Source organism: Oncorhynchus gorbuscha, linkage group LG24 (assembly GCF_021184085.1).
Source record: "Oncorhynchus gorbuscha isolate QuinsamMale2020 ecotype Even-year linkage group LG24, OgorEven_v1.0, whole genome shotgun sequence".
NCBI lineage: Eukaryota > Metazoa > Chordata > Actinopteri > Salmoniformes > Salmonidae > Oncorhynchus > Oncorhynchus gorbuscha.
In genome coordinates this window covers 30,057,219-30,076,663 of record NC_060196.1, presented here as the reverse complement: position 1 = coordinate 30,076,663, position 19,445 = coordinate 30,057,219, and the positions used below count along the sequence as shown (strand labels likewise).

Genomic DNA, 19,445 nt, shown 5'->3' with positions numbered 1-19,445 from the left:
TCGAGTTGTACAATCAAGCTGTTTCCCAAGTTTACTGAGGAGTATGTTATGCCCTAGATAAAAGCCTACAGGCCTGTTTATAAAAAATAAAGTTCACCATAAGTCCTAGATTGTAGTGAGAACATTATGTAATATGTTTAAGGGGTGTTCCATGATTGGGATTCCAAAACCAAAAATGTCACAATGTTTCAGTGCTTAGGAAGTATAATGGTTCAAATACACCTATGCTTTCTGTGAACTACAACTCCCTGTTTCACGTTGCATTGTGTCCAGCGGCGGCGACCGGAAATGGCGCCGAAATTGTAGTTCTAACCCCTTCTGCCGTTTGTTTAAACATAGTGTACACTGTAAAGAATACAATTATTTTTAGCCACAGCTTTTGACACCCAACTGTAGATGGAAATGCCATGCTATTCATTTTGTACTATGCCTTTACATCTAAGATGTAGGATTAACTTGCTCTTGCTTCTTGCATGTTGAATTTAGGCCCTAAATCATGGGTGGGGAACTCCAGTCCTCAAGGGCCTGATTGGTGTCACACTTTTTCTCCATCCCTAGCAAACACAGTTAATTAATCAAATTGCATTCTAAACTGAAGCTCATGATTAGTTGATTATTGGAGTCAGGTGTGTTAGCTGGGGCTGCAGCAAAACTGTGACACCAATCAGGCCCTCGAGGAATTGCCCAATAAATGCATGTACCCAGAATAATGATTTATTACATTTCAACCATACCATGGCCTCGTGTCTCCTCTCTCCAGTAAAGTCAATTTATCAGAAGTCTACATCTCTATTTTTTTTTCTCTACACACTTAACCCTTAAAGCAAGAATCCTTAGTTGCTAAATCCATTTTTGGACAGTTAAATGTTGCAGGAGGCAGGTAGGATCAGGTGTAGAAGTAATTACTTTATTTAAAGATGACAATGGTGATATAGATGTTCAAATGACAATATTTACAAAATTATCTAAATTGATATACAAACTCCACAACTAACAGGTCAATGAAAACACAATACCTTGGAAGAAGCAAACCTGTCTATTCCATTAGACTTCTGTAGCTCAGTTGGTAGAGCATGGAGCTTGTAACGCCAGGGTAGTGGGTTCGACCCCCGGGACCACCCATACGTAGAATGTATGCACACATGACTGTAAGTCGCTTTGGATAAAAGCGTCTGCTAAATGGCATATATTATTATTATTATTATTACTTAGGTTGGGATATACCAGGCTCACATCTAACAATTAAACAGAAATGTCCACAGATACTTACATTTTAAACAAAGGACAGGAATACAATGACATACATTAAAACAGAATGGACATGTTCAATAAACAAGAAACACACAACAAATAGACAAAGGCAAAACATTGAAAAATGACAAGAGCAGCTATACAATTACTCTATTACCATCCGACAATAGACCATTACCAACCGAAACAAGTTCAGAAACAGCAAAGAATAAAATGTATTATTGTGTTTGCCCACCGAGAAATATCATAGAACTGATATGAGTTGAAGCGACTGATGGTGGGGTACCATCGATGGGGGATGCTGTTCTTCCTCTCCACGCCTTTTCGGTCATCGGAAAGGTTCTAAATACTTTTACCAGGGAGATGAATTATATTCATTGATCTAACAATATTGCACTGTTACAAACTGAGGAAGTACCTATTGATCTGCACAAGCTGACCAACAGCAGTTCCATCGCCACTTTCCTGCTATGCCCTGAAAAAAAATGAATGAGACAGGGCATACAATTATGCCTGTAAAAAAATAACAACTTTGTTCAGTCATCTGAAATTAATTACATACATTGCAATTGTATGTTGCTGGAGAATTGCAACATATTGCCTCTCAAGTGTGACACTGACATTTCTGACACAATCTGTAATGGTATCCAGTGTTTCTAGAACATAAAAACATTGACAGATGTGACAACAAATTCGAATCAATACTGACATTCTATGCTTCGAGAATTGATACAATGGTGTACCTGTTAGACTGTGCAATTTCGGCCATTTCCCTTTCAGCCTCTGTTGCAACTTCTGTTGCTTGGGGAAGCCTCTGTGGCAGAGTCCACTAAAACAGAACAGGAAATGTTAGGAGCATCACTAGTAGAAGGCTGGACACATGACATTTTTAACAACGCTTTTTTCTGATAAAAGATTAACTGGTGTTATTACATTAACCAGTGTTGTTACATTAACCGGTGTTATTACATTAACCAATTTTATTACATTAACTGGTGTTATTACATTAACTGGTGTTGTTACATTAACCGGTGTTATTACATTAACCAGTGTTATTACATTAACCCATTTTATTACATTAACTGGTGTTATTACATTAACCGGTGTTATTACATTAACCAGTGTTATTACATTAACCCATTTTATTACATTAACCCATTTTATTACATTAACCGGTGTTAGTACATTAACCAGTGTTATTACATTAACCAGTGTTATTACATTAACCCGTGTTATTACATTAACCGGTGTTGTTACATTAACCCATGTTATTAAATTAACCCATGTTATTACATTAACTAGTGTTATTACATTAACTAGTGTTATTACATTAACCGGTGTTAGTACATTAACCTGTGTTATTACATTAACTGGTGTTGTTACATTAACCCGTGTTATTACATTAACTAGTGTTGTTACATTAACCGGTGTTAGTACATTAACCCGTGTTGTTACATTAACCCGTGTTATTACATTAACTAGTGTTGTTACATTAACCGGTGTTAGTACATTAACCCGTGTTGTTACATTAACCCGTGTTATTACATTAACTAGTGTTATTACATTAACTGTTGTTACAAGGCCTATTCCCAGCACCAGAAGGATAAAACCCTTCATTTTCACATTGGCCAGTCAATTCCCGATTTGTTCTCTCTGGTAATCTTCCCTCTTCAGGCGTCCAGACACAAATTATCTGGAAAAACTATTCGCACCAAGATGTTAGCTTGTACATCGTTATTGAGCCGATGAGAATTTAGTAGCATAAAATACAGGTGGAACCAACCAGCAGAGGTGAATTTTATTTATTTATTTACAAAACTGAAAGTAAGTTATATGAATGTCAATCAACCATTAGGTCCGAAACAGTGCTCTCCTCTGAGCCTGGGGATCTGGATATTTTCACTGACTTTGATGGCTTAGTTGCAACTCTTGCAAATATGGACAGACAGAAAGCCAGCCGTAAGATTGAGACAAGCAGACAAGCAGACTAATGTAAAACTGTACTTGATCTGAAACAGAAGAAAAGGTCTGATGACAGTCATAATGTCATTAAGTGTGTGATAGTTAAATGGGTTTCATGCAGAAACATACAGTAAAAGGCCACCACCTCAATGAGAAGCCATATCGTGATCTTTACCAGGTTCATGTAGTTGCAGTTTTCCCATCACTGAAATTCACCTCAAAGTGTTGACAGTTCATTCTCTGGCATACAGTGACTTCAGAAAGTATTCATACCCCTTGACTTATTCCACATTTTGTTGTTGCAGCCTGAATTCAAAATGGATTAAATAGATTTTTTTCTACACATTTTACACAATAATGACAAGGTGAAATGTTTTCAGACATCTTTGCAAATATATTGAAAATGAAATACAGAAAAATCTCATTTTCATAAGCATTCCCGCCCCTGAGTCAATACCTGTTAGAAACACCTTTGGCAGCGATTACAACCGTGAGTCTTTCTGGGTACGTCTCTATGAGTTTTGCACACCTGGATTGTACAATATTTTCTTTAAAAAATTCTTACAGCTTTGTCAAATTGGTTGTTGATCATTGCTAGACAACCACGCATTGTATTCAGGACATAAAGTTCATTTCTTCGACACGTTTTTTGCAGTTTTACGTTAGTGCCTTATTACGAACAGGATGCATGTTTTGGAATATTTTACAGGCTTCCTACTTTTCACTCTGTTATTTAGGTTAGTATTGTGGAGTAATTACAATGTTGTTGAGCCATCCTCAGTTTTCTCCTATCCATGCCATTCAACTCTGTAATTGTTTTAAAGTCACCATTGGCCTCATGGTGAAATCCCTGAGTGGTTTCCTTCCTCTCCGACAACTGAGTTAGGAAGGATGCCTGTATCTTTGTAGTGACTGGGTGTATTAATACACCATCCAAAGTGTAATTAATAACTTCACCTTGCTCAAAGGGATACTCAGTCTGCTTTTTAAAAATCCTTCTACCAATAGGTGCCCTTCTTTGCAAATGATTGGAAAACCTCTCTGGGCTTTGTGGTTGTATATATGTTTGAAATTCACTGCTAGACTAAGGGACCTGACAGATAATTGTATGTGTGGGGAACAGAGAAGAGTTAGTCATTAAAAAATCTTGTTAAACTCTATAATTACACACAGAATGTGTCCATGCAACTTATGTGACTTGTTAATAAACACATCTTTCTTTCTGAACTTATTTCAGTGTTCCATAACAAAGGGGTTTGGCCTCCCGAGTGGTGCTGCAGTCTAAGGCACTGCATCGTAGAGCTAGAGGCGTCACTACAGATCCGAGTTCGATCCCGGGCTGTGGCACAGCCTGGAAGACCCATGAGGTGGAACACAATTGGCCCAGCATCGTCCGGGTTAGGGGAGGGTTTTGCCGGCTGGGATGTCCTTGTCCCATCGCGTTGTAGCGAATCCTAGTGGCTGACGTTGGTCGCCCGCTGTGTGGTGTTTCCTTTGACACATTGGTGCGGCTGGCTTCCCGGTTAAGCAAGCAGTGCGGCTTGGCGGGGTTGTGTTTTGAAGGGAACATGGCCCCCGACCTTCGCCTCTCCCGAGTCCGTACCGGAGTTACAGCGATGGGAAAAGACTGTAACTACCAATTGGATATCAGGAAAAAGGGGTAAAAAAACATTACAATTTCTTTCTTTTTAACTAAGGGGTTGAATACTTATTAACCCAAGACATTCCAGCTTTTCATCTTTGATTAATTTGCAGAAATTTCCAAAAACATAATTCAACTTTGACATGGGGTATTGTGTTGTAGGCCAGTGACACAAAACCTAAATTGAATCCATTATCAATTCAGCCTGTAACACAACAAAACGTGGAAAAAGTCAAGGGGTGTGAATACTTTCTAAAAGCACTGTATATCAGATGTATTGGGATAAAGGAAAAAGGAAAAAGACACATCCGTGTCTTTGTGAAAATTGATAATAAAGTATTAGTATTCAGAACCCTTGGCTTTTTACACATTTCGTTAAGTTAACGCCTTATTCTTTTGATTCAATTGTTTTTCCCCCTCATCAAGTAAAAACAGGTTTTAATTTTTTTTTGTGCAAAAAAAACAACTAAATAAAAACAGTTACATAAGTACTTAGACACTTTGCTCAGTACTTTGTTGAAGCACCATTGGTAGCGATTACAGACTCGACTCTTTTTGGGTATGACCCTACAACCTTGGCACAACTGTATTTGGGGAGTTTCTCCCATTCTTCTCTGCAGATCCTCTCAAGCTCTGTCAGGTTGGATGGGGAGCGTTGCCTTTACAACTATTTTTAGGTCTCTCCAGAAACGTTAGATTGGGTTCAAGTCCGGGCTCTGGCTGGGCCACACAAGGACATTCAGAGACTTGTCCCAAAGCGACTCCTGCGATTGTCTTGGCTGTGTGCTAAGAGGTCATTGTCCTGTTAGAAGGTGAACCTTCGCCCCAGTCTGAGGTCCTGAGCGCTCTGGAGCAGGTTTTCATCAAGGATCTGTCTGTACTCCGTTCATCTCTCCCTTGTCTAGTCTCCCAGTTCCTGCAGCTCATAAACATCCCCACGGCATGATGCTGCCACTACCCTGCTTCCCAGTAGGGATGGTGCCAGGTTTTGTCCAGACGTGACACTTGGCATTCAGGCCAAAGAGTTCCATCTTGGTTTCATCAGACCAGAGATGTGTGTCATTTACTGAGGAGTGGCCATAAAAGTGTCATGTTTGTCATTTATTGTCATGTCTTGTCCCTGTGCTCCCCATGCTATTCGTTTCCCTCTGCTGGTCTTGTTTGGTTCTATCCTTCTCTCTCCCCCTCCCTCTCTCACTCTCTCGCTCTCTCTTCTCTCTGTCGTTCCGTTCCTGCTCCCAGCTGTTCCTATTCCCCTAATCATCATTTAGTCCTTCCACACCTGTTCCCGATCCTTTCCCCTGATTAGACTCCCTATTTATTCCTTTGTGATCCGTTCCTGTTCCGTCGGTTCCTTATATTGTATTCACCATGCTGTGGTTGCGTTTCGCCCTGTCCTGTCGTGTTTTTTGCCGTGATTGTGTATCACCCTGTTCTGTCGTGTTTTGTGCCTTCATCAGACGCTGCGTGTGAGCAGGTGTCTCAGTCGACTACGGCCTGCGCCTACCCGAAGCGACCTGCAGTCTGTGGCCGCTTCTCCAGTTGTTTTCCCCTCTACAAATCTAGAGGATGTCAGTTATTCCGTTTTGAACATTATTAAACTCTGCTTCTGTTAAGTCGCTTTTGGGTCCTCTTTTACCAGCATGACAGAAGGAACCGACCAAGGAATGGACCCAGCGACTTCAGACGCTCGTTACACTGCCGTCGAGTTCCAAGGAGCCATGCTCGGCAGACACGAGCAGGAATTGTCTGCTGCTCGCCATGCCGTGGAGAACCTGGCCGCTCAGGTTTCCGACCTCTCTGGACAGTTCCAGAGTCTACGTCTCGTGCCACCTGTTACTCCCTGGCCTGCCGAGCCTCCTGAACCCAGGGTTAATAACCCACCTTGCTACTCCGGGCAGCCCACTGAGTGCCGCCCCTTTCTCACGCAGTGTGAGATTGTGTTCTCTCTCCAACCCCACACATACTCTAGAGAGAGAGCTCGGGTTGCTTTCGTCATTTCACTCCTTACTGGCCGGGCTCGAGAATGGGGCACAGCTATCTGGGAGGCAAGGGCTGATTGCTCTAACAGATTCCAGAACTTTAAAGAGGAGATGATTCGGGTTTTTGACCGTTCAGTTTTTGGTGAGGAGGCTTCTAGGGCCCTGGCTTCCTTATGCCAAGGTGAACGGTCCATAACGGATTATTCCATTGAGTTTCGCACTCTTGCTGCCTCGAGTGAGTGGAACGAGCCGGCGCTGCTCGCTCGTTTTCTGGAGGGACTCCACGCAGTGGTTAAGGATGAGATTCTCTCCCGGGAGGTTCCTTCAGATGTGGACTCTTTGATTGCTCTCGCCATCCGCATAGAACGACGGGTAGATCTTCGTCACCGGGCTCGTGGAAGAGAGCTCGCATCAACGGTGTTTCCCTGCTCCGCATCGCAACCATCTCCCTCTGGCTTTGAGACTGAGCCCATGCAGCTGGGAGGGATTCGCATCTCGAATAAGGAGAGGGAACAGAGGATCACCAACCGCCTGTGCCTCTATTGCGGAGTTGCTGGACATTTTGTTATTTCAGGTCCAGTAAGAGGCCAGAGCCCATCAGTAAGCGGAGGGCTACTGGTGAGCGCTACTACTCAGGTCCCTTCATCTAGATCTTGTACTACTATGTCGGTCCATCTACGCTGGACCGGTTCGGGTGCTACATGCAGTGCTTTGATTGACTCTGGGGCTGAGGGTTGTTTCATGGACGAAGCATGGGCTCGGAAACATAACATTCCTTTCAGACCGTTAGACAGGCCTACGCCCATGTTTGCCTTAGATGGTAGTCATCTTCCCAGTATCAAATTTGAGACACTACCTTTAACTCTCACAGTATCTGGTAACCACAGTGAGACTATGTCTTTTTTGATTTTCCGTTCACCGTTTACACCTGTTGTTTTGGGTCACCCCTGGCTTGTATGTCATAATCCTTCTATTAATTGGTCTAGTAATTCTATCCTATCCTGGAACGTTTCTTGTCATGTGAAGTGTTTAATGTCTGCCATCCCTCCCATTTCTTCTGTCCCTACTTCTCAGGAGGAGCCTGGCGATTTGACAGGAGTGCCGGAGGAATATCATGATCTGCGCACGGTCTTCAGTCGGTCCCGAGCCAACTCCCTTCCTCCTCACCGGTCGTATGATTGTAGTATTGATCTCCTTCCGGGGACCACTCCTCCTCGAGGTAGACTATACTCTCTGTCGGCTCCCGAACGTAAGGCTCTCGAGGATTATTTGTCTGTGTCTCTTGACGCCGGTACCATAGTGCCTTCTTCCTCTCCGGCCGGGGCGGGGTTCTTTTTGTTAAGAAGAAGGACGGTACTCTGCGCCCCTGCGTGGATTATCGAGGGCTGAATGACATAACGGTTAAGAATCGTTATCCGCTTCCCCTTATGTCATCAGCCTTCGAGATTCTGCAGGGAGCCAGGTGCTTTACTAAGTTGGACCTTCGTAACGCTTACCATCTCGTGCGCATCAGAGAGGGGGACGAGTGGAAAACGGCGTTTAATACTCCGTTAGGGCATTTTGAGTACCGGGTTCTGCCGTTCGGTCTCGCCAATGCGCCAGCTGTTTTTCAGGCATTAGTTAATGATGTTCTGAGAGACATGCTGAACATTTTTGTTTTTGTCTATCTTGACGATATCCTGATTTTTTCTCCGTCACTCGAGATTCATGTTCAGCACGTTCGACGTGTTCTACAGCGCCTTTTAGAGAATTGTCTCTACGTAAAGGCTGAGAAGTGCTCTTTTCATGTCTCCTCCGTTACTTTTCTCGGTTCCGTTATTTCCGCTGAAGGCATTCAGATGGATTCCGCTAAGGTCCAAGCTGTCAGTGATTGGCCCGTTCCAAGGTCACGTGTCGAGTTGCAGCGCTTTTTAGGTTTCGCTAATTTCTATCGGCGTTTCATTCGTAATTTCGGTCAAGTTGCTGCTCCTCTCACAGCTCTTACTTCTGTCAAGACGTGTTTTAAGTGGTCCGGTTCCGCCCAGGGAGCTTTTGATCTTCTAAAAGAACGTTTTACGTCCGCTCCTATCCTCGTTACTCCTGACGTCACTAGACAATTCATTGTCGAGGTTGACGCTTCAGAGGTAGGCGTGGGAGCCATTCTATCCCAGCGCTTCCAGTCTGACGATAAGGTTCATCCTTGCGCTTATTTTTCTCATCGCCTGTCGCCATCTGAGCGCAACTATGATGTGGGTAACCGTGAACTGCTCGCCATCCGCTTAGCCCTAGGCGAATGGCGACAGTGGTTGGAGGGGGCGACCGTTCCTTTTGTCGTTTGGACAGACCATAAGAACCTTGAGTACATCCGTTCTGCCAAACGACTTAATGCCCGTCAAGCTCGTTGGGCGTTGTTTTTCGCTCGTTTCGAGTTTGTGATTTCTTACCGTCCGGGTAGCAAGAACACCAAGCCTGATGCCTTATCCCGTCTGTTTAGTTCTTCTGTGGCTTCTACTGATCCCGAGGGGATTCTTCCTTATGGGCGTGTTGTCGGGTTAACAGTCTGGGGAATTGAAAGACAGGTTAAGCAAGCACTCACGCACACTGCGTCGCCGCGCGCTTGTCCTAGTAACCTCCTTTTCGTTCCTGTTTCCACTCGTCTGGCTGTTCTTCAGTGGGCTCACTCTGCCAAGTTAGCGGGTCATCCCGGTGTTCGAGGCACTCTTGCGTCTATTCGCCAGCGCTTTTGGTGGCCGACTCAGGAGCGTGACACGCGCCGTTTCGTGGCTGCCTGTTCGGACTGCGCGCAGACTAAGTCGGGTAACTCTCCTCCTGCCGGTCGTCTCAGACCGCTCCCCATTCCTTCTCGACCATGGTCTCACATTGCCTTAGACTTCATTACCGGTCTGCCTTTGTCTGCGGGGAAGACTGTGATTCTGACGGTTGTCGATAGGTTCTCTAAGGCGGCACATTTCATTCCCCTCGCTAAACTTCCTTCCGCTAAGGAGACGGCACAAATCATTATTGAGAATGTATTCAGAATTCATGGCCTCCCGTTAGACGCCGTTTCAGACAGAGGTCCGCAATTCACGTCACAGTTTTGGAGGGAGTTCTGTCGTTTGATTGGTGCGTCCGTCAGTCTCTCTTCCGGGTTTCATCCCCAGTCTAACGGTCAAGCAGAGAGGGCCAATCAGACGATTGGTCGCATACTACGCAGCCTTTCTTTCAGGAACCCTGCGTCTTGGGCAGAACAGCTCCCCTGGGCAGAATACGCTCACAATTCGCTTCCTTCGTCTGCTACCGGGTTATCTCCGTTTCAGAGTAGTCTGGGTTACCAGCCTCCTCTGTTCTCATCCCAGCTTGCCGAGTCCAGCGTTCCCTCCGCTCAAGCGTTTGTCCAACGTTGTGAGCGCACCTGGAGGAGGGTGAGGTCTGCACTTTGCCGTTACAGGGCACAGACGGTGAGAGCCGCCAATAAACGCAGGATTAAGAGTCCAAGGTATTGTTGCGGCCAGAGAGTGTGGCTTTCCACTCGCAACCTTCCTCTTACGACAGCTTCTCGTAAGTTGACTCCGCGGTTCATTGGTCCGTTCCGTGTCTCCCAGGTCGTCAATCCTGTCGCTGTGCGACTGCTTCTTCCGCGACATCTTCGTCGCGTCCATCCTGTCTTCCATGTCTCCTGTGTTAAGCCCTTTCTTCGCACCCCGTTCGTCTTCCCTCCCCCTCCCGTCCTTGTCGAGAGCGCACCTATTTACAAGGTACATAAAATTATGGACATGCGTTCTCGGGGACGGGGTCACCAATACCTAGTGGATTGGGAGGGTTACGGTCCTGAGGAGAGGAGTTGGGTTCCGTCTCGGGACGTGCTGGACCGTTCGCTCATCGATGATTTCCTCCGTTGCCGCCAGGATTCCTCCTCGAGTGCGCCAGGAGGCGCTCGGTGAGTGGGGGTACTGTCATGTTTGTCATTTATTGTCATGTCTTGTCCCTGTGCTCCCCATGCTATTCGTTTCCCTCTGCTGGTCTTGTTTGGTTCTATCCTTCTCTCTCCCCCTCCCTCTCTCACTCTCTCGCTCTCTCTTCTCTCTGTCGTTCCGTTCCTGCTCCCAGCTGTTCCTATTCCCTAATCATCATTTAGTCCTTCCACACCTGTTCCCGATCCTTTCCCTGATTAGACTCCCTATTTATTCCTTTGTGATCCGTTCCTGTTCCGTCGGTTCCTTATATTGTATTCACCATGCTGTGGTTGCGTTTCGCCCTGTCCTGTCGTGTTTTTGCCGTGATTGTGTATCACCCTGTTCTGTCGTGTTTTGTGCCTTCATCAGACGCTGCGTGTGAGCAGGTGTCTCAGTCGACTACGGCCTGCGCCTACCCGGCGACCTGCAGTCTGTGGCCGCTTCTCCAGTTGTTTTCCCCTCTACAAATCTAGAGGATGTCAGTTATTCCGTTTTGAACATTATTAAACTCTGCTTCTGTTAAGTCGCTTTTGGGTCCTCTTTTACCAGCATGACAAAAAGCCTGATTGGTGGAGTGTTGTAGAGATGGTTGTCCTTCTGGAAGGTTCTCACATCTCTACAGATGATCTCTGGAGTTCTGTCAGAGTGACCATTGTGTTCTTGGTCACCTCCCTGACCAAGGCTATTCCCCTGATTACTCAGTTTGGCCGGGCGGTCAGCTCTAGGAAGAGTCTTGGTGGTTCCAAACTTCTTCCATTTAAGAATGATGGAGGCCACTGTGTTCTTGGGGACCTTCAATGCTGCAGAAATGTGGTGGTACCTTTCCCCAAATCTGTGCCTTGACACAATCCTGTCTCTGAGCTCTACGGACAATTCCTTCGACCTCGTGGCTTGGTTTTTGCTCTGACATACACTGTCAACTGTGGGACCTTATAAAGACAATTGTGTGCCTTTCCAAATCATGTCCAACCAATTGAATTTGGACTCCAAACATGTTGTAGAAACATCTCAAGGGTGATCAAAGGAAGCAGGATGCACCTGCGCTCAATTTCGACTCTCATAGCAAATGGTCTTAATACTTAGGTAAATAAGGTATTTCTGTTTTTATTTTTAATAGATTTGCTAAAATGTCAAAAAATCAATTTTCCCTTTGTCATTATGGGGTATTGTGTGTAGATTGATGAATATTTTTATTTATTTAATCCATTTTAAAACAAGGCTGTAACGTAACAAAATTTGGAAAAGGTCAAGGGGTCTGAATACTTTCCGAATGCACTTTTTCTCATCTAAAACAATCTAGATAACCTGCAAGCGTATGGTGGTAGACCTACATACAGGGAGGTCTTCCAGCAATCTACTGCTGTAGGTTTAGTTCTTACAATGGCCGTGACTCAAATCAATAACATGGGAGGATGATGTGAAAGAGGAGAAACAATGTATTCTTCCAATAGTATTCTCAGAGGGCTTGTGGTTTGGGAGGATGACACAATAGAGCTATCTCAGGCTAAGGTCAATGGAGGTTTATTTGGCATACTGGATGGAAGCCATTGAAGGACGTACATTGTGTTGGATCTAGCTCCATTTGATAGGAAATGGTTTGAAAAAAAACAGCAATAAAATCATATAGTATAGAAATGCAATGGAAAGTGGAGTCAAACCGTGTTGAGGTAAGTCCCACACCCTTTCCAATAAGAGCGTCAGTATGCAGCCATCTTGTGTCTATCTATCCTCAATCATAAGATGGCCGACACACTGAAGCATCATCTAGTTCTAGTAGCCTATACATGGTTGTTCATATTTATACTGAGTGGGATGTAGGACTATTACATTGACACGTTCTTTTCAATTAAAAAGTGTTTTTGTTTCACTAAGACTATAGGCTACTGAAAGAACTAAAACAGAGCCAGTGTATACCAGCTGAAAACGTGTTGACCATAACTCCAGTAACAAGCCTACACATCCAACCAAGTCATCTTTGATCATATTTTCACATTTTCTCTCCCCAATGAAAATGTGTTCTGGAATTCTTGCCCACTCCCAGTGTGTTCTGGTATGTGAGTGACGGGAATAACCAAAGCAAGTTCAGTTTGTGAATGGAAAGTCCCTGAAATGAACAATAAAAGAGTCAAAAACCAGCCATCACGCAGGCTACAGTGAAGGATAAACAATGCCACAGTGCCATCTATATGTAGACTGTAACTCTCCTCACTACTGTTTCAAAGAAATCACATGATGAGTCACTTGACTTTTGGGTATCTGTCGCTCTGGGGTAAAGATTCCTCTAGGAACAGATATGGGATCAGCTTCCCCTCGTCCATTGCAAACCTTAACCATTAGTTGGGAAAATGCAAATCTGACCCAAGATCAGCGTTTTAGGGCAACTTCACCCGACTCCGTCTCTCGACATCAAAGTAGAAGTTGCCTCACCACAAACAAATCTTGGATCAGATTACCCTATTCCTTCTTGACATCTTGTTTCTCTGCATTCTGCAAACAATCAGGCAACTCTGTGACATTCCAATTCAGGAAGAATGAAAAACAAGCTATTTAAATGTTCTATTTAAAAGGGAGCACATTTCACCTGTTGACAGGAAATACAAGACAGCCAGGGGCTAACTCTTTCATAAAATAATGACCTATCGTGTATTAATTAATGCCACTGTACCGAAATCCATGTGACGTTCGTAATTTCGAACAGAAGCAGCCAGCCAGGCATAACCTCCAATGGTGTGCATGTTCCCAGATTCCAGTTTCAAAGAAATCAAGTGATCTTGACCACGCTGGGGCACGTTTGAAAGTAACGTCAGTGTTGGTGCACCATCTAGTGTTGAGTGTGCATTCTGCAATGTGTGACGTCGTCGTATTTCTTTGCGGGGCAAATCATGTTGTGCACGAAGCTCTCTTGAGTTTGTAAAACAGTACATTTTTCACAACATGTTCATGCAATTTGCGCCTCATAAAACCAGTGTATTGACTTAACCTAATATTGGACACCGTGATGGTTTATCGTTATCTATGCCTCGTCTAGCTATGCAAATGTCGGCCTGAAAAATGAAAGTGAAAGCAGTTTCTGCAGGCCACTGGGGAAGTCCGAAGACAAAATCATATTTCTCCATGCTTTAACAACTCCAAACTACACCAGAACAGTCGATAACAGTGTCGAAGACAACCATGGCCAATATTTCAACAATTTACAAGCTATCGTTTCTCGCCTTTACTTACTTCATACAAGGTAAAATTATCGACTTTTCTTCGTGTATTTCCTTTCAACTATCCGGCATCTGTGGTGTAGCTTTTAAATATATATATATTGAAGAATATTGAAAATGACTTAATATATGATACAATTTGAAACAACTGCTGCTACCGTATCTACTTAATCTGCATTGATCTGTGATACTTTTTACTTTGTCGCTTGTATATGCATTGAACTTGGTTGATTAATTTAGATCATTGTGTGAAATGACAAGCACACATAAACAGCCTTACAGCAAATATGCATTCATACGAATGCAATTGCTATGTATTACATGTATATTAATGTATTACAGTTCAATAAAAGAGATTTACAGTAATAGGGACTTACAATATTTTTGTTTTCACTGTCTGAATACTAAGCATCTCCATCTGCTCTTTTGATTGCCTTTTCATATCTATTCTTACCAAGCTAATCTACAGTAGTTTTATCTTCTCACCTGTCCACATTGACGGTCTCACATATTCACACAACTTTCTCGTCCTTCTCTCTTCCAGTCTATGGGACCAGCTGTCCAATTCTGGAGTGCTGGTTTGTCCAGGAGAAACCAGGTCGAGGTGGCGGATTCCCTGCTGCAATGATTCAGGAGAAGTCACTGCTGTATATCAATACAGACCCAGAGAGTGAACAAACCAAGTCACAGCAGGGACCATCTGCAGACATCAGCAATGATAGAGTCTACTACATCACTGGTCAGTACTTATACATTGTACATTATGTAGGACAATCTCTTTAGAAATTATGTAGGATTTGAATGACAAACCAGTCGCTGTTAAAGGTGCACTCCGTCAATTTGGTGTTACAGCTCAACAATTCGCCATCCTCTAACACCAAGCCTCTAATTTAAGTTATACAAGACTACAAGAGTGTTGTCGTTTTAGGCAGAGCGTTTCAGAAAAATACATGTTATTTCATTGAAAGGACCACCTCTACAGACAAATCTCCCTCTCTCTCATCAGACCCAGCAGCCATCCTCTGCAGTTCCTCTCTGCACCCACCAGAGGGCTCAGTCCATAAACCACAGTGTGAGATAAACCCCTTCATGCCCCAGCCCTCCACCGTTCAATGGGCAGTCCCGCTCACTGACTCTGCCCACAGTCCTATCTACCTGCAAGCTGACTGGTACTCTGCAGCCTTGCAGGGCCTGGACGGACAGCTGGCCCTATCCAGTGTCATGCGTGCTCCCACGGCAACCAAGGAACCCACTGGTAAAGAGCCCTATGATTGAAAAATAATTACATTCTTCTTGAACAAGGGTTGTTAAAGTCAGATTGTTGTATTTAACCATTACAAGTGTTAAAGATGGACTTAGAATCAAAATTGTATACAGTTACCAACACCACAGTGATAATGACTTATTATTAACTGGGGCTCCCGAGTGGCGCAGTGGTCTAAGTCACTGCATCTCAGTGCTAGAGGCATCACTACATCTCAGTGCTAGGGGCGTCACTACAGACACCCTGGTTCAAATCCAGGCCGTGATTAGGAGTCCCATAGGCTGGTGCACAATTGGCCCAGCGTCGTCCGGGTTTGGCCGGTGTAGGCCGTCATTGTAAATAAGAATTTGTTCTTAACTGACTTGTAAAATATTGAAAAGAAAGTCATTTAAATTAATTTGTCATATGCCATGAAGAAGTATAGAATCCAGTGATGTTTATTACTACGCAATGTCACAGATAAAGCAGTGTGAAAGTTTAATGTCTCTCTCCTACCCCTCTCTCACTCTCCCAGTGGTGCTCAGTGTGTCCAGTCGAACCCCCTTGGTCCGTTCCAGACTCGGGGAACCGGTGGTTCTAGACTGTGGGTTCTGGGCGGAGGCCTCGTCTCCTCTCTCTGGCTTGGGCTTCGCCGTGGAGTGGCGCTACCAGTTCAGGGGCGATGGCCGTCTGGTCCTGGCCTACGACGGCAAGACTGACCGATTTGCCGAGACCAAGGAAAAGGGAGCGGGGCTAGACTTCACGGCTCTGCACGAGACAGGAAATGCCTCACTGATCCTGCAGGAAGCTGAAGTGCGCCACACAGGGACCTACATCTGCACGGCGTACTTGCCCTATCTCCTGGCTCAGGTGGCAGTGGAGCTGGAGATTGTAGGTGAGGAGAGATGAATACGCTTGATTAGTCTGCCAATACTAAAGCGTTGCAATGTTTGTTTTAGACCTGTAGAATTTCAACCACTATGTATAGTATATTCACTGTAATAACTACTGTAACTCCATATACAGTACATTAGAAAACATGGTATTTATGTGTATCATCCTCTGACCTCATTCTCTCACTCCTATTTCTCCCTCTATTTCTCCCAGAGCCTCCGTCCCTCTCCATCTTCCCCTCCCCGCTCCCTCTCTCCGTGCCCGGACAGGTGGTGAAGGTGCAATGCGAGGCGTCAGGATTCCTCCCCCTCTCCCTGGAGTTCTACTGGGAGTTAACAGGGCCTGACGGTAAGGTCAGGCCCCTGGGTCAGGGCAGGGTGACAGGCCACAGGCAGGGCCCAGACAACACCTACAGCCAGACCACCCGTCTGGAGTTAGACTCAGCCAAGCTGGACCTTGGCCGTGGAGGGGAGGTCACCTGTGTGGCCGTCCATCCTGGAGGCACCCGGCGGGCCAGCGTCACCCTCAATGTCATCGGTGAGAGATAATTTAATAGAGCTGCATTGAGTTGATGGATGTTGCTCCTGGGTTCACTGATTCAGAGCCTGATATTTGTATCCTTGTAGAGGTAAAGGTTAGGATTGGCGTAAGGGAATCAATCTGTGATTAGGGGCAATTTCTACCTCAAGCAATGTTCTTTACATTCCATACATGGGTCCATATAGCAGTGTCTCTAGGCCTACCAGTATAATAAAGCAATAAGGCCCTAGGGGGTGTGGTATATGGCCAACATACCATTGCTAAGTGCTGTTCTTTGCACGACACAACGCCACCTGCCTGGATACAGCCCTTAGCCGTGGTAGATTGGCCATATACCACAAACCCCAGAGGTTCCTTATTGCTAATATAAACTGGTTACCAATGTAATTAGAGCAATAACAATGTATATTTTGTCATACCTGTGGTATACCTACTGATATACCACGGCTGTCAGCCAATCAGCATTCAGGGCTTGAACAGCCCAGGTTATCATTTCTGATATGCAATTACATTGATCTGAAATGTCAAATACATTTGACTTGACACAACACAACTTATCCTGAGTATGTATTAAATGTACTCTATCTCTTCATCCCAATCAGGTGTTAATGGTCCCTCCATTGAAGACTCCATGGCGATGGTTGCCGTGGCACTGGGGCTCTATGGTTTGATCAAGATCGTCTCCTGGACATTTAGCTCTGGTAACTACAATCGGTTTGAACTAAGATACACAAAAAAAGATGTTGAAGCCGTGAAGCTACAGTGTGAATTTGGATCTTTCGAATTCATTTGGATCTTGTGTGTCAATCTAATGCTTGACCTTATATATTCTTGCCTTTATAGGGTCCGATGATACTAACTCACAAGAGAAGGTAATTGCGCTTTCGTAAATGTCGTCAGACATATTTTGGAGTTAAGTGTAACTACTATGTGTCTATGTATATTTCCCAGATAACACTGTCTTGCCCAAATTGGTTCTATCTCAAGCTGTATCCCTCTAGTTAAAACTCCAGCCCCTGGATTGTCAATCAATCAAATGTATTTACTATGGATTACTATGTAATATGATGACATGATCTGTTATGTAGGCCCTTGGATTTCTCCCATTGTCTTTTTTTTTGTTAGTTGACACACTTTGGGCTCATCCTTATCCTTTCTCAATTACAGAAAGTGAAGTAAATGTGGACACTCCTGGGATTCCCAGGTGAGTGTGTAATGGAACCAACAAAGCTGGAATTTCAGGAATAAAAGTGCACCGTTTTGTGGAAGGTGGTACACGGAAAGAAGATATTGAGTTTCTGACAGCAGTTGAAAATGAACGATCTAACAAGTGGTCGGGGGAATACAAATATTTGATTGGGTGACTGATTTAAATATTGACATATTTAAATACGGTTATACAACTGTGAATTCCTCTGTAGAAGAACTCAAGAGACTTGTGCACATGAGCGTATGTACATATGGATGTAGATAATTGTGTGTTGTGTTATTAGTGGTTCTATTGGGTTAATTGACCCTGGAATTATAGATTGAACCCTGTCATTATTGGCTCTTCTATTGATTCTGAAGGTGAACATAAGACAAAATCCTTTCAATTGGAATGAGTAATTCCCTGGAAGTGTGTTTATATATTGTTTTCATTTAGTTTGTTTAGGGTTTTATTTAATGATATATTGTCTTGTATAGACGGTATATAGGCTATAGTGATGTTTTGTTTTTTGCTATTGATGTTGCTACCACCACATCAGAATTGTTAGATTAGTGTATTTGCCAGGAATGACCAACAACTTTGAGCAAATGAGGACTATTTGTGATGGGATGTAATAAATTCTTAATCTTCAAAGCATTTTCCCCGTTGTTGAATTTGTGTTATTGGTCATGCGATAAGTAGATAAGAAGTACTTATCATATGAAAATCCTGGGATCTTTTGATTAGGGGTGCTTTTGCTTCCACACAACTTGACTCAAGGATGTGAATACTCGACGTTTTCCTTGGTCATAACCTAGCAGACTAAACTCAACTCCACGATTTAGAATGGAGTTGAGTGGCAACGAGTGTGTGCATCAAGTCTCAGTCAGTGGATTCTTGTAAAAATGTACATTCTCCCCACCCTGTACATGTTTGTCCTGTGTCACTGTGTTATTTTTTGTGTGTGTTGTAATCCATCGTTTTTGATTAAAAGTACCGTTTTATGTGATGTCTGTCAAACTGCCCCCGTATCCACTGTTTTTCAATGGAGTGTAGGAAGTTACTTTACGCACTACCACGCTATATATATATATATACTGTGTTTCTGTGCTTTTCGTGATTGAAAAGCCCAAACAAAATAATCTAGTTCAATGACTGGTTGCTCCTTCTCTGTTAAAACAATGGCACATTTGGCAGATGTCGCGTAAAACACCACTTTTTTTTCAGCGCCAAAATAAAAACACGCAGATATACAGGACGAACACAGTCTCAAGGTAGGCATTAAAAAATTGCCTTTTTTTATTTGATTTTTTTACAAGTATAGACTGACAAGTGTATTCAGCCCAAACTCGTCGCTGCTTGAGTTGGCCTAGTTTTAACCATATGGTTGTACTGTCAGTTGCAAGGAGCGAAACTGTATTCGCCTAATCACTTAATCCAAATGAAATACACATTCTTCTTATTTTTTTGCTATCAATATTTATCTAAGAGTCTCAGACAAACGAAATAACGAATTTGTTTAGGTAAATGCACTATGAAGAAATCGCTCCGCCATTTCATGGTTGCTAAAATTCTAATAGTTTCAGTTTATGTGATAAAAC

At 43.7% G+C, this 19,445-nt stretch overlaps 1 protein-coding gene and 1 long non-coding RNA gene across 4 annotated transcripts; one reads left to right on the top strand and one right to left on the bottom strand.

Moving 5' to 3' along the window:
- Nucleotides 1-886: 886 nt before the first annotated feature.
- LOC124012756 lies at nucleotides 887-14,700 on the bottom strand. Of its 3 annotated transcripts, none has more exons than XR_006834767.1 (3): nucleotides 14,465-14,700; nucleotides 1,995-2,080; nucleotides 887-1,726 (listed from the first exon to the last, which is right to left on the bottom strand). It is a non-coding gene; the product is annotated as an uncharacterized LOC124012756 (long non-coding RNA). The 3 variants fall into 3 exon arrangements; XR_006834768.1 differs by lacking the exon at nucleotides 14,465-14,700 and adding an exon at nucleotides 13,435-13,876; XR_006834766.1 differs by lacking the exon at nucleotides 14,465-14,700 and having other exon boundaries at nucleotides 1,995-5,449.
- Nucleotides 13,618-18,501, top strand: tapbp.1 (TAP binding protein (tapasin), tandem duplicate 1). The gene is made up of 8 exons (XM_046326692.1): nucleotides 13,618-14,001; nucleotides 14,523-14,717; nucleotides 14,985-15,233; nucleotides 15,757-16,116; nucleotides 16,329-16,652; nucleotides 17,258-17,356; nucleotides 17,499-17,527; nucleotides 17,823-18,501. Exons 1-8 carry the CDS (start codon nucleotides 13,941-13,943, stop codon nucleotides 17,832-17,834), a joined length of 1,329 nt encoding a protein of 442 aa, XP_046182648.1. The 5' UTR covers nucleotides 13,618-13,940; the 3' UTR covers nucleotides 17,835-18,501.
- Nucleotides 18,502-19,445: the final 944 nt, after the last annotated feature.

Bases quoted from the DNA above. Each gene is read 5' to 3' on its own strand.
- tapbp.1 (XM_046326692.1), top strand. From the start codon at position 13,941: ATGGCCAATATTTCAACAATTTACAAGCTATCGTTTCTCGCCTTTACT. The intron at 15,234-15,756 runs GTAAAGAGCCCT...TCACTCTCCCAG, and splicing joins GGCAACCAAGGAACCCACTG to TGGTGCTCAGTGTGTCCAGT. The intron at 16,653-17,257 runs GTGAGAGATAAT...CATCCCAATCAG, and splicing joins CGTCACCCTCAATGTCATCG to GTGTTAATGGTCCCTCCATT.